This window comes from Lampetra planeri, chromosome 28 (assembly GCF_965212315.1).
Source record: "Lampetra planeri chromosome 28, kcLamPlan1.2.h2, whole genome shotgun sequence".
NCBI lineage: Eukaryota > Metazoa > Chordata > Hyperoartia > Petromyzontiformes > Petromyzontidae > Lampetra > Lampetra planeri.
In genome coordinates this window covers 6,479,793-6,493,139 of record NC_136134.1, presented here as the reverse complement: position 1 = coordinate 6,493,139, position 13,347 = coordinate 6,479,793, and the positions used below count along the sequence as shown (strand labels likewise).

The 13,347-nt window shown below is 40.7% G+C and overlaps 1 protein-coding gene across 2 annotated transcripts in view; it reads right to left on the bottom strand.

Moving 5' to 3' along the window:
• Positions 1-13,347, bottom strand: part of LOC144728371 (ephrin type-B receptor 1-B-like) — a 175,526-nt gene that overhangs the window by 30,791 nt on the left and 131,388 nt on the right. For both annotated transcript variants that reach the window (XM_078607758.1, XM_078607759.1), the window contains exons 9-10: positions 11,480-11,544; positions 2,053-2,166 (exon numbers count right to left, since the gene is read on the bottom strand). In XM_078607758.1, coding sequence (XP_078463884.1) covers positions 2,053-2,166; positions 11,480-11,544 — 179 coding nt within the window. The remainder of the gene's footprint in view (positions 1-2,052; positions 2,167-11,479; positions 11,545-13,347) is intronic.

Sequence of the window (13,347 nt, the reverse complement as noted above, 5' to 3'; positions counted from 1 at the left end):
CATCTTCCCTTTCATCTCAAAATGATGGCCCCTTAAGTGTTTAACCAAATTGCTTCAGACATCTCAGCATCATTATGCAACGTGGCTGCGAGATTAATTTGTTTATTTCATGGATTTTCATGGATTTTCACACCAATAAAAATCTCACTTTGTTAATACTCATTGTCACATCTGCAGTTTAGGCGAGATAATCACTCTGTGCATCCCTCTTTTAATGAAAGGATCATGCTGATTTCTCATTGCGTAAATCAATACTTGATCAAATACCAATAACGTGTGATACATATGTAGTGCAATTTCCCTCACTTACTGTGTGCACAATTACTTTCTCAGTGTGGTCAATATGACCTTTTAATAATACATTTGCACATGACATTTGAACACTTCTTGTTCTGAAATGCCACCGATACTTACAAAATTACGTTTTTAATGCATTTTCTTTTTAAGCAGAGATGCTCCAAATTGTCCTTCTTGCGGACAATTTCCAATTATTTTACTTCTCGTAATAAAACATAAAAAAATGTTAACTGTAGCTTTTACCTCTCGACAACTTCCACCTCTGATATTTATAATAAAAAAAAAATCTGCTTATTGCTCTTCAAAGTTTACATTTTTTCCACAAAAGAACTGGCATTTCATAGCCGCGGTTAAAATTGCCAAGCACCACAGGTTCAACATGCCCCGCGGGGCAGCCACATCTCACGTGTTAGTTTATGCGGTGCGCTGTCTTTTCCGGGGGCCAGTGGCAATGGCTTTGCTTTCATTCATTTACTCCATAAGTTAATTTCCCTCCCATCGCCGCGAGAAGCTTTCATGTGGCATTCATGGGCAGACGTTTTAACTTAACAGGACCCTCCTTTGACGCCACAGATTGCCTGCAAGAGTGGGCAGTAATCATACCCTGGACAGCAGGAAAAGAGAGAGAGAGTCCCCTTGGGGGGATGTTTTCCCTGCTTTCCTATCTGTAGGCCAGCGCTCCAGCAAGCGGATTAGGGGTCTCGGGGCCAGTGGCTATGCACACACACACACACACCTATGGCAGCCAATTTAGATATTCCAATAGCCGAATGGCTGTAGAAGGTGTGATGGGAGGACTTGTACTGGTGTTCAAGCGCATCTGTGTATCCAGAGATTCATCTGTTCATCTCGAATGCCAGAGACATCCATCTGTTGCACCATTATAAATATATATATATATTTTGCTCACCACATTTTTCCCACCAGATGGTATGTCCAAACAGTGGCAGATTCCATCTAACAATTGAACAATGTCTCTGCATCCGTGTATTATTGTACACTTCCGGGTGCAAGCTCTTGCTGTCCAGGAGAAGTTCCATTTTAAAGAACACGTCCCCTGTCGCCTTAAGAATTGTGGCCAATTTTTGCTTCTGTGAATGTATTCACTTAAAACTAAAACTATTGCTACTTTTTACTTTAACAGATAAGAAGGCCCAGTGAGCTTTGCAGCTTTTTTCCAGAAGCGACCTGGCCACAAATGATAGCTCAACAAAGTGGCTTATCGTGTGGAAATGATTTGCAGCCACATACTCTAAACGCACGTTTCTAAACGTATTACTGTCGGAACTAAATTCCCTCTTTTCATTAAAACTACAATTTGAAGGATCTTACAGACATTTGCTCTAATTTAATGTAATGCATTACATTTATGGGAATGCTTGTTCCTAAATTGGCGCTTAATTAAATAATTTATTTTATCTTGAGTGCTTCTTAGAGCCGCTCATGAAAAAATATTGTAAACTTAAATTTCACACTTTAAAACAACTTAGAGGAACAAAAAAAAATGCTGCCTTTATTTTTTTTAAAGGAACATTATAGTTCAATTCCCAAAGAACAAAAAACGTAACGAACGTCAACAAAAACGAAAGAAATTCGCCGTTGACCCTTCAAAGTTATTTAATTACAAGACCATTTAGGTCGGCATCCTTAGGCATACGATCACAAAAGTCGGAGAAATCGATCAACACTCACAATTGCAACACAACATTTTGGACAGAATCCCAAAGTTAATTCAAGTCATCTCCTCCACCCTACCTGCTCCAATGACTTGTTCGATCTTCACACAGGAGACGTCAATCTCCTTCGCAAACTCTCGCACCGCCTCATTCGGGTCTTCGTACGTGAACGGGTCAATGTATATCTTGTGGCCTGCGTGCAAACACAACCAGAGCAAGCGATTATGCATCCACACAACACAACAAGTGGGCAGGCACGATCTTATCGAGTCGCATAAGCCTCTGCGGTGGGGTTGTTCTGCAGATATGTTTTAGGAATTGTACTGAGTGTCGTTCGTTCGGCATGATGATGCCCGACTTTTCGCCCCACACTCTGGCAGCATCTTCGGGAAAGGACATCGTGCCAAACAGCGCATGGGCACCCTCCCGAAAACACATCGTAGGGGTCATCTTGCTCCAGGATGTCCCGCTGAAACGAGGGTGGAGTGGTGTTCACCACTTCTTTAAAGCCCGCAATCATGAGCGTAAATTCCACATTGCTATGGTCAGAGGCTTGTTTATCCATCGGATGACTACTGTTGATATCTCCACACAGTGGTATGGTTGGTATGGACCCTCCAGGGCTTGAAGGGGCTGAGTTCACATGCCAGCTGTGCAACCATCGCAACACGCAGGTCTTTATTTAAATTTTAATTGCTTAAACTAATGACTGTGATAGCTGCATGCATCAGTAAACTGAAAAAAAACCATGGAAAATGTGGATGACAGGGCCTTTATTAATAGTGGTCTAATGAGCTTTGATTAATGGTGATTTTAATGATGAGAAAACTTTAACGGTTGATGCAAAAAACAAGTGTAAACAATTTTGTCATACTAGAAAAATTAAGATGTATAGCAGTTTAATAAAATGATTTTTTTCTAAGTTACATTCCACTGTTGGATGAAGAGTTCCATGTGTCGTTTTTGGTTAAAGGGGTTGTTTGACGATAGTTCATCATCCTTGTCAATTTTGTATGGTAAAGGCATGCCCAAGACCTGTTCACATATCACCCACCGCTGAATTTAGCCATGGCCAGGAATCAAACTCAGGTATCCAGGTTCATAGTACATTGTGTGAGCCATCGTGCCACCGCTACACCATTTAAATGATAACCATAAAAAATTTGACTTGTAAAATTATAACTTACCAGCAAGTTAACAATAAATATATTTCACAGATTGCAATTTTCCCCTTTGTAACTCATGTGACAGACATCACTTTTCACGGATGTTAGCCATGACTCGGAATTGAACTCAGTTAACTGGGTTCAGAAGCCAATATGCTAACCACTGTACCAACATTCCCCCTCGAATAAGGTGTGGGATTTGGCATACATAGGCACAAATGTGTAGGCTTGTGTCTCAATATACCTGAAAAATGTATAAATGAAAAAAACTCCACCACATTCTCCTTTACACTGCCTTATAACAGGAGATATATATAGTGGGTTATTATTTTTGATTTATGTTTTTACACCACTGCCAACACAATTATCTTATTTGATTTTTTAAAAATAGCTTTAAATTAGATTTGTAAATGCTCCCACGTTTGCGTGAGGTGAAAAATAATGTAGACCTTAATCTGTTTTACTTTCATCAGGTAATCCTAACATTATTAAATTGTGCATGCACCATGAGGAAGGAGGCATTGTACGTAATTATTTTTCACGATGCTAAAGGATTCTTTCTTGGCTTGATATGGAATTAATTATTAACGTGCAATTTCCCATGATATTCTTTTACGGATTTCAAGAAATATTGAGAAAAACGCATTATGCATTGCCACCCAAAATATACTTTCATTCTAGATTTGAAGCTTTCGTGACTGCAAGGATTCAAAATTTAAATTAATAAAAGTAAAATAAAACAAATTAAAACACGTCGTGAATTTTTTAATTTGTTTTATTTTACTTTTATTAATTTATTTTTTTTACCTACGTGACTTTACCGAAAAAACCTAACTTTGTCTGAATCAAGTAGCCACTGTGAACTCTTACAAAAAATGTGCAGACACAGGAGAATGATGAAGTGAACGATGTTACCGGCCTCCCTCTACCCATAACACCCACGGCAATTCTCTCTCTGATAAACTACGCCTGACAGTTGGCCAATGGGACCCATCATAACATGAGTTCAAGAGAGCCAATCACACAAGTCTGGTGAACCTTCTTCTTGGTTCTTTCGGTAAAGTCACGTAGAAGGGAAATAATAAAATAATAAAAACTAAATTATTTTATTATCATATTTATTTATTTTATTATTTCCCTTCTACGTGACTTTACCGAAAGAACCAAAAAGATGAATCCCTGCAGTCACGAAAGCTTTAAATCGAAATCTGGTGAACCTTACTAACACAAAGTATAGGAGGCCCAACACTTTTTTAATATACATAAATATAGAGTTTGGGGCCATTTGTTCAACATTCCGAGCTTACAAAGAAGGCGACAGAGGCAGAGTACACCAACTCATATGCACGACTATAAAAGTGGCTATTTCTGTGCTCTGCGCCAGTGATCCGACACAAAATGTTAGTTTAGTTTACGGAATGTTACCTTTCATAATGGATCACATTAGCGGATTACGTGCTGAAATAAAAATGCGTGTTAATGAATGCTTGATACTGTAGAAAGATGCACGGAATAGATTTCATATCCATGATGATAGACGCATTGTTGATATTTACCTCTGTGTAAAATCTCTTAGCATACGTGATGACACAAAGGTATGGCGATCCGCTGCTGGGGAAAAGCCTCCCGACGCATGTCAGTCAAGGGAGGCTTGAGATTGTTATTCTAACTGTGCTATCCGCGCCACGTCACGAGATTCAGATACATCCATTAGCGACTCTCAGAGAACAGGCCATGACCCTATGTTAAGAGAATGGTCTGCAGAAGGTGATATCACAGAACTAATTTTGAGATCACTTATGGGTCTCGTAATTTCCCATGTGCCCTGCTGCAGAGGCTCATCACGTGGCAGTGAAAGCCACATTTACGTTGCTTAATTCTGAGAGCTGGAATTTTACCAAATTAAGTTAAAAACCAAATTCTATACGATCCAATTTTGCACGTGCAATTGCTGGCGAATTGGCTGAGACTACCAACAGGCTACATTTGAGAACCCAGTTATATCACAGGGCAGCTATCCAGAGTGAATCACGGGATCTCAGCGGCGTCGGCTCGGTGCTCTGACCCCTGAAACACCCCGGGGAAACCTCACCCCTGAAGTTTCTGAACCTCTTGTTTTGTTTGCAGGGTAACTGAGACGGGGCGGAACTCACCAACCAGGGGCTCCACCCAACTCTGCTCTCATCATGGTCAGCGGAAGGTGAAGTCTAAATGCTGCACCGATGTAGGTGCCAGGACCCTGTGGCATGACGCACTTGAGTTCAAACCCGAACAACACTGGGTCCACTGCCGTGTATCGTACACCACTCTCGTGGATGAAAACGGTGATTGAACAGTGAACTTGTTTGGCTTCAACGGGGATTGTGAGTTTGCAAGGCAGCTTTGACCTAGCGATAACATTGCCTCCATAGCTTCCAAAGCCCCCTGATTGAATGGCCCAATGGCAGCAGCAACAACAACAAAACTTCGCATGGGTTGGAAAGACACCTTTCTTTTAATCTTGTTTTTAAAGGTTGTAGGCAACGGCTGTATGGAATTTGCCAATAATATGTTCAGTTTAACACGTAGGCTTTCGCGACCGATATTATAAACGTTGTGGGTTTACTCTCCAACACATTGGTGTGCTGAACTAGTAACTAATTGGCATGTTTTGATTACGCGACAAACCTTACTAATTGGCTGTGTTGGGTGGTGGCGGGTTTCACGACACAATTATATTCACGCGATTTCACCCAAAAAAAAACTCTATTATAGATAATACTATGTTCATCTTTAGTATGTTACCATTAGTCAAGACTGTTGGAAATTAGATAGTATCATCATCGCCGTCATTATACCAACCACCATTACTTTGGCAAAAAAAACATCTCTTTACCTAACTAGCGCCAAATAAATAATTGTCGTATTGTCGGGGAGACTTACATTATATTTTCCCAGTTTGTACGAAAAGGATGCTCTCAAAGCTATATATATAGTGATGGGGTTATTTTATTTATTTAGTTAGAATGCTAAACGTATCTATATATAACAACATGTGTTCAAGCATAATCCAGAGCGTAAACAGAACGGTATCAATCCCTGACCAATCAGCAGTAGGAAGCAGAAGCTATAAAAATTGCGAATCCCACGCGTGGCTCGGCAGAGTGCGGGCGGGAGTTTAAAACCCACGACTTTGCAACTAATCGGGTGACATTTCAATTTTTGTGTGCGCAAACAAAACGCCGCTCACTCTCCCCTTCGCCTTTGCACTACACACCACGCTGTGTTTGTTGCAGGCCAACACGCAGCAGAAGCTCTATGGGTTACTGATTTTTTTTTTGGATGCCCAGTAAAAAAAAAACCTTTACAATGTTTTAAAACGTCAAAACACATTTTTTTTGGGGGGGAGGGGGGGGTGGAGAGTAGGGGTTGTGTCGAGTCATCAATGCGGCACGCACCTATGGTGAAGCATTTCAGTGCAAGATGGGCGCATGCAAGGCAGCGGTACTTAAAGGCAGCAGCACGGAAGGAGTATTGGATTTCACAAAGGGGCCGCGCGAGTGAAACCACAAAGGGATTTTTACTCACATTTCGGAAAGGTGGAAGCGAAAAGGGGTATGGAAAAAAGCCGACCCATTTCTGCGTGGGCTGATGTAGCCTTCCTGGTGTTCTGATTTAAAAATGAAAAACATCTGTGTCCCCTTGTCAGTAGCTGACCATATTAATTCCGCTTGACTTTAAACATTTTTGCCCCGACTGCTGCAAACTCTGTTGCGTTTTAACTCAAACCCCCCAAATGGGATCGCATTGGCTCCTTTCGCTCTGGGTGAAAATCCACGGTGGCGGTTCCTGCATTAAACCAGATAGCATTTAGATTGTTGTTCTTTTTGAAGAAACGCTTGCCAAAAGAGAAAGTTTGGGATGCTCAGATAGCAGAGGAATGGACAGCGCACACGTGGGTACGCACCGCTGGTTTTGACGGGAAGCAAATTGGGACAGCGGGGGAGCTTGCAGTGAAAGTACAGAATGCACTCGGCTTTTGCCAACTAAAACACAACCCCTGTCACCTGCGAATAAATATTCATCTCCACACATGCGCTGCAAAGTGCTTAAATGCAGATTGCATATGGGAAAGAAAAAAAATAACCATTAAACTGATAAAATCCTTATAGAAAGTCTAATCGGCATACAAGCTGTTGCCACTTTATTTGAAGGTCTGATGCAAGCACACGAGTATTTTTTTTTCTTCTTCAATAATTAAAGTTGGCAAATCAAGTGTGCGGCCGATGAGGCGCAGGGAGCTCACGCGTATTGCTTGCTCATTTACCCATGAAGGAAGGTTTTTGCCTAAAGTCGCCCAGAAATTATACCATCATGCAGAAACCAGCAACAGAGCGAAGTGGCATTAGTGGAAAATCCATACTGTAAGGATGGAAAAAAAAACGGAAGGCTAGACTTGCATCCCTCTTGAGAATCCAACAATTAGATTGCGCAGGTTTTCCAAACGAAAGGGGTTTGTGTAATAAGTGCTGTTTAATTACATCGATCGTGTTTAGGCTTGCTTGTTGCTATGCTGTTTAAGTGCAAAATGCGCACAGTGCCACAACAGATGCATCGGAGGCAGGGATGGTGGGTGGGTGTGTGGCGTTTTTGGGTAAAAGGGAAAAAAAAAATTAATTGCGGCTCAACACGAGGCTGTTATCCCGTTTGTTGAACGCGTTTAAACATAAATCAGGCAGCAGATGCTGGCTCACAGCGCCCAGCAATTATGGCCACGCGTGTACTTATTCATCACAATCACAACGCGAGTGTTGGACAACGTGGACGAGGATATTCCAAAACAATTATGCGTGCATTTAAATCATTGCGTTATAAGATTTTGGGAAATTATTCCAGGAATTATGTAAGCATCATCTTGGCGAACAGAGTACCATAATATATGGCCTGTCAGTAATGTGTGCTAGGATTTAACAAATTCACAGGAGCTTGTATTATTCACGTAAAATGTTTGTTATATATACGTGTATACAGAGGGAATGTATGTTTTTGAGATAGTTATTGGATAATTTTATATTACTGATGTTAATTAGTTTATTTATCTCGAACCGATATGAATTCAAAATATGTTTACATTTATAATTTTCGGCATGGGTCTCATCAGTCACTCATTCACAGCTGTTTTATGCAAGCTTTTATAAATATATGAACTGGGTAGTTTGCTATATATGTATATACTAAAGGGAATATATATATGATCATCAGAGATGCATAACTATGCACGGATATGATGTCATAGCCAAAAAGCTAAGCAGATGAAGTTCGTATGGTGGAACCAGCTGGGTGAAAAACTAAATATGTTCTGCTTTCCAGAGACAAATTATTCTATGATGAGTGTCTACACGTGTTCTCTTGGATAAAAAGAAAGTTTTTTTTCTCTTGCAACAAATGTAATAAAATAATACTAAATAATGTACAGGCCTTTGTCAATACATTTCCAGACGAAGGCCTCCCCCCATTCCATGTCAGTTACTTGGATTGGTTAGCCAAACTTAACCACACTCATCAATGCAGGTTGGGTGAAGGGAGATTCCCAGAATCAGTTCAGATACAGCTCATCACTTTAGTCAGCCATAGCCCAGAATCAATCTCGGGTTTCAGGGTTCATAGTGAAGTAAACTGAACGATGCATAACCACTCCGTCTCTTGCAAGGCATCACTTTTGATAAAATGTTGACGAATCTCCCTTTTTTTTATTGACCCCATTGGAGGCGGAGAACAAGTTTGTGAATTCTTAGAATGCAGTGGGATGAATTAGATCCACAGGAGAAAGTTGTGACGTTGTAGGATGTGTTTACTCTTGCTTTGGGATTGCTGAGCATGCGTTCCTTACAGAAAGTTGTCATTCAGGTGGTGATTAGTTTTAGTTATTTATTTAGTGAAAATGCTTAAGTAGGAAAACCGCCATGACAGGCAATATCTCATTTTCACAGGCATCCTGGAGCAGAGAAGGCATCGCAACTCACAAAACTCACAACATCCGTCACAGACGCTGCCGTCATAATGTAATAAAAAATGCATTGCAGCAACGGGGCGATGAGATCGGTTCGTGCGCAGGCACTCAGTGGATTGTTACTTCGCGGAATCGTGAGACATGCAGTGGCGGCGGGCTTGGGAAGGCCTTCATCCAACAGTTGATCAATCATGGCTGACGACGATGGTGATATCACAGCAAGGTAATACTGTGATATAATAAAAATCGCAGAAAAAATACCGAATCTAAATGATTGAAAATTGTTAATTGGTTACATTATTTAAATACGAATAAGATTGACATATCACCAGCAGCCGCTTGGTTTAGCTGGACGATATAATAATTGTGGTGTTTCTGCATTGCAGATGTCAGCCGGTTCGAGTATTTGGCTGCAATACATTTCCACATGATAATCCACTTAATCGAACTATCATTTGTGATAGCCTGGTCGCTTCTGAAAAAGAGCTATATAGCTTAATGAGCCTAACCTGGTAAAAAAAATAATAGTTAGTTACGCAAGTCATGTACTGCTCTATAAAATAAAGTGTAAAGTCCAGCAATCTCTAAAGGATTGCGATTGGCCCTTTCATTACAAATAAGATCATCCAATCAAATCCAACGGTTACAGGAAGGATAGTGCAAAATAATCACAATGTAGTGTGCTAACACCTTTATTTGTGACAGCTACTGTTTGCTACGAACCACTACTAATAATAATAAAACAAAAATGTTCTTCATTTTCCTCAAGCATACATCTGCCGGTGGTAATGGAGACATCAACCTCCGCTTGAGCTTAAACATTTGAGCTCCAGGCAATGTGGATCAGCAAGTATTGCGTTTGTTCTAAAAAAAAAGTGATACATTTTCAAATAAGAGGAAAACTTGATAAAAAAAGGAGGTGGTTAATATTGCTATTGGTGGCAGCATTGGGTGTCAAGAATGGGTGTAATTCTTGATGTGAGATGCAAAACCGATCTTTAACAAAAAACAAATGTTATTTATATTATTATTTAGTTTATTTTTATACGGCCTCAGCAATTGCTCACTGCTGGGGTAGACATGCATACTCTGCGTGGCTTTACAAATCAGGAGGTAGAATCAGAAGATTAGCTACTCCATGTAGTAACTCACTCTCCTGCAGGAGACACATCAGTGCAAGGTTTTTAGCATTTCATCTCAATGTGTTTCCTCTCAAATTAATTTTGGCTAAATTAAGTTGTGGATTCGATACTTTTTTTTTTTTACTTGATGTCCCATCACATAAATATGACTGCATTATCACATTAAATCTGCTCTACTTGTGAGCGCTCTCACTGAGATCTGTCAAGTCGCACTATAATTGAGTATCATGCTGTTCCTCGTCTGAATGAACATTGCAGTTAGCGCAAGCAAGTAACACAACATGATACTTAATATATTAAGTTACAAGCAGCGCTTCCATACAATGGACACAGTCTCTGCTCTTGCATATTGCATGGTTGCAATGTTTCGTACCGATTGTGAACTGTTACCAATAGCCATCTAGGACTTGATGTTCCGCTCATTCAATTTTACAAAAGTAACAAACCGGACTGGTTAGCGCACTGCACTATTATACAATATCCAGTGACCTGAGTTCCATTCCCAGCCGCGGTTAAAATCAGCGGCGAGCGATATCTGAACCGTTTCTGGTCAACCGCCCCGCCCCCCTCCACACACTTCACAAAACCACACTGACAAAATGTGGTGGTGTATGGTCAAATAACCCCCATGATTGACGTGGCACGGAAAGTCATCCATCAGTGGATCGACAAAGAGCTTTCATTTCGATTTAAAGCTTTCGTGACTGCAGGGATTCATCTTCTTGGTTCTTTCGGTAAAGTCACGTAGAAGGGAAGTAATAAAATAATAAAAATAAAACATAATAAAATAAAATAATTCTCACGACGTTTCGGCTACAACGCAAGCAGCCGTCTTCAGGTGCTTGCGTTGTAGCCGAAACGTCGTGAGAATTATTTTATTTTATTATGTTTTATTTGTATTATTTTATTACTTCCCTTCTACGTGACTTTACCGAAAGAACCAAGAAGAAAGAGCTTTCAGTTATTAACGTGATGCAGAATCTCAAAGGGTCTGGATATGGTGCAACCCACTATGCCAGTATCAGTCCTCTGTAATGGAATTATTCGTACATTTTCACCAAGCAGATAATACTGCCGTGTGAACACGTCACAGTTGCATTTTCACAATATTTTTGGTTGGAGAAATGTCATATGTAATCCATGCATTTACAACAGATGATAGGAATACAATTTCATACATGTGCGGGTTTGCGCATCAGTGCCTCTTACCATGACCACCAGTATAATGCTGAAGTTTGTCAGTGTATTCTGGATCTGCCCTTTCATATCTCCGCCTGTAATTATAAAATAACAATGACATTCATATTATTTATGCATGCATTCACACAAGCGTCATTGCAGTCTAAATACCACCTTTCAGAAGAGTCCTGCTTCGGCATGTTTGATATATTCCAAGTTTCATCACAAAATATGAAATATTTACGATACATTTTTAACTGGGAGAGACTGCAGTTTTAAAAGAATCTACTTAAGCAATATCAAACAATTCATCTGCATTTACTATCACGAGACAAGTCGCTGGACTGTACTCAAAAACTAATATTGCAAATGTGGATGTATAAAGTGTCTAAATGTGGCTGCATCTCAAGATGATGGGCATGATAGCCATTCAGTGCACACGCATTTTCACATCTCCATAACCAACAACATTGACACTTCGAGTCTTCATCACATCTAAAAACAATAGCGTCGTGATTGCTGCATTGGCAGTGGTGCAAAAAACATGAATTAACAAATAAAATCAACACATACTTCAATAAAACTGCTATTAAATCATATAAACGTGACTTTCGGGGCAAATGTCCCTTCTTCCGAGCAGAGAGATGGACGTTAAAGGGCTGTCTGTCTTACACAAGCATCACACTGTTGCATCTGTGCAGAGGTCCCTTTCTGATGTCTGTTTCTGCTTGTAGTTTCGCAATGGGAAGGTTTTGAGCTGTGTGTCCCACTCATTCACAGATGGAAGCATTTTCACCCCTGACTTTAAAGTAATTCCTTTACTGTTGAGGCCAACATTCTCTGGTGAAACCAAGAGTGTGTTATCCTCGAATCTATCCCCCACGTCTCCTCCATAATCTCTGTTTCTTCCACACGCTCATTTTTCTTTGTGCGCTTCTTGAGTCATTTCCCCAATTTGTCTCATATTTCGTTTTTCCCTTTCATCGTTTTGGCTTCGTGCACAGTTATTTTTTCCATCATAGAAGTCTTCACCTTATCTTTTAATTGGCTTTTATAAAAACACAGTCTACTACATGGCACTCTCGACATTCATGCTCGCAGCATCTTGTCAAACACTTTTAAACGGCTCCCCACCACGCGTTTCAGATGCTACTCCTGAAAACTCTGCTCTCACTGAACTCCTGTGCTTGTATTCCATCGTTAACTGCAACGTTTCCCATGACACAAATGCTACGTGATTCCTGTTGACGAGTAGCTTTAATTTCCTTCTTCGAAAGAGTGTCGGCATTTAAACGCAATTCTCCCAGCAAAAACAATGCTGTGGGTGACCATGCCATCACGAGCATCTGGGCTAAAGCGAACAAAGAATCACTCTATTGTTGTCCTTCCCCCACACCTCCGATTAGAATGGTTGGCGGCATAGGGTGCCAAGTTCAACATACGTGCATACATGCTATTGTGCTGCTACCAGCATTCCTTCCCACAGGAGATAATCTCGTTGCGTCAAAAATGTCACGTGGCTTGCCGTATATCTTTGCCATCTCTTCCATGCCATCGTGGAAACGTGCCCTTAGCTCCCGAGTGACTCTTAACCGCACTGCGAGAGAGCATTGTGCTCGAGATACGCAGGTAAGTCCTCTTCATCCCACCGTGCAGAGTTTTGTTGCAATTTCATACTGCCTCATAAATTATCCCCCACTTTACAACTGCTGCATGCATTGTCAGTGTGACTCTGAAAGCTCTCCATATCGCAATTCCTGCGTTCATAAATCCGGTCGCACAACTTTAAACGCTCTCAAAAACTACTCGAGTGTTTTTTTTTCGGAGGGATTATTTATGCCTTTGATCAACAGCTCTCCTCAAGGGCTTCACCTTGGCCGCATTGCTGCCTACCAATG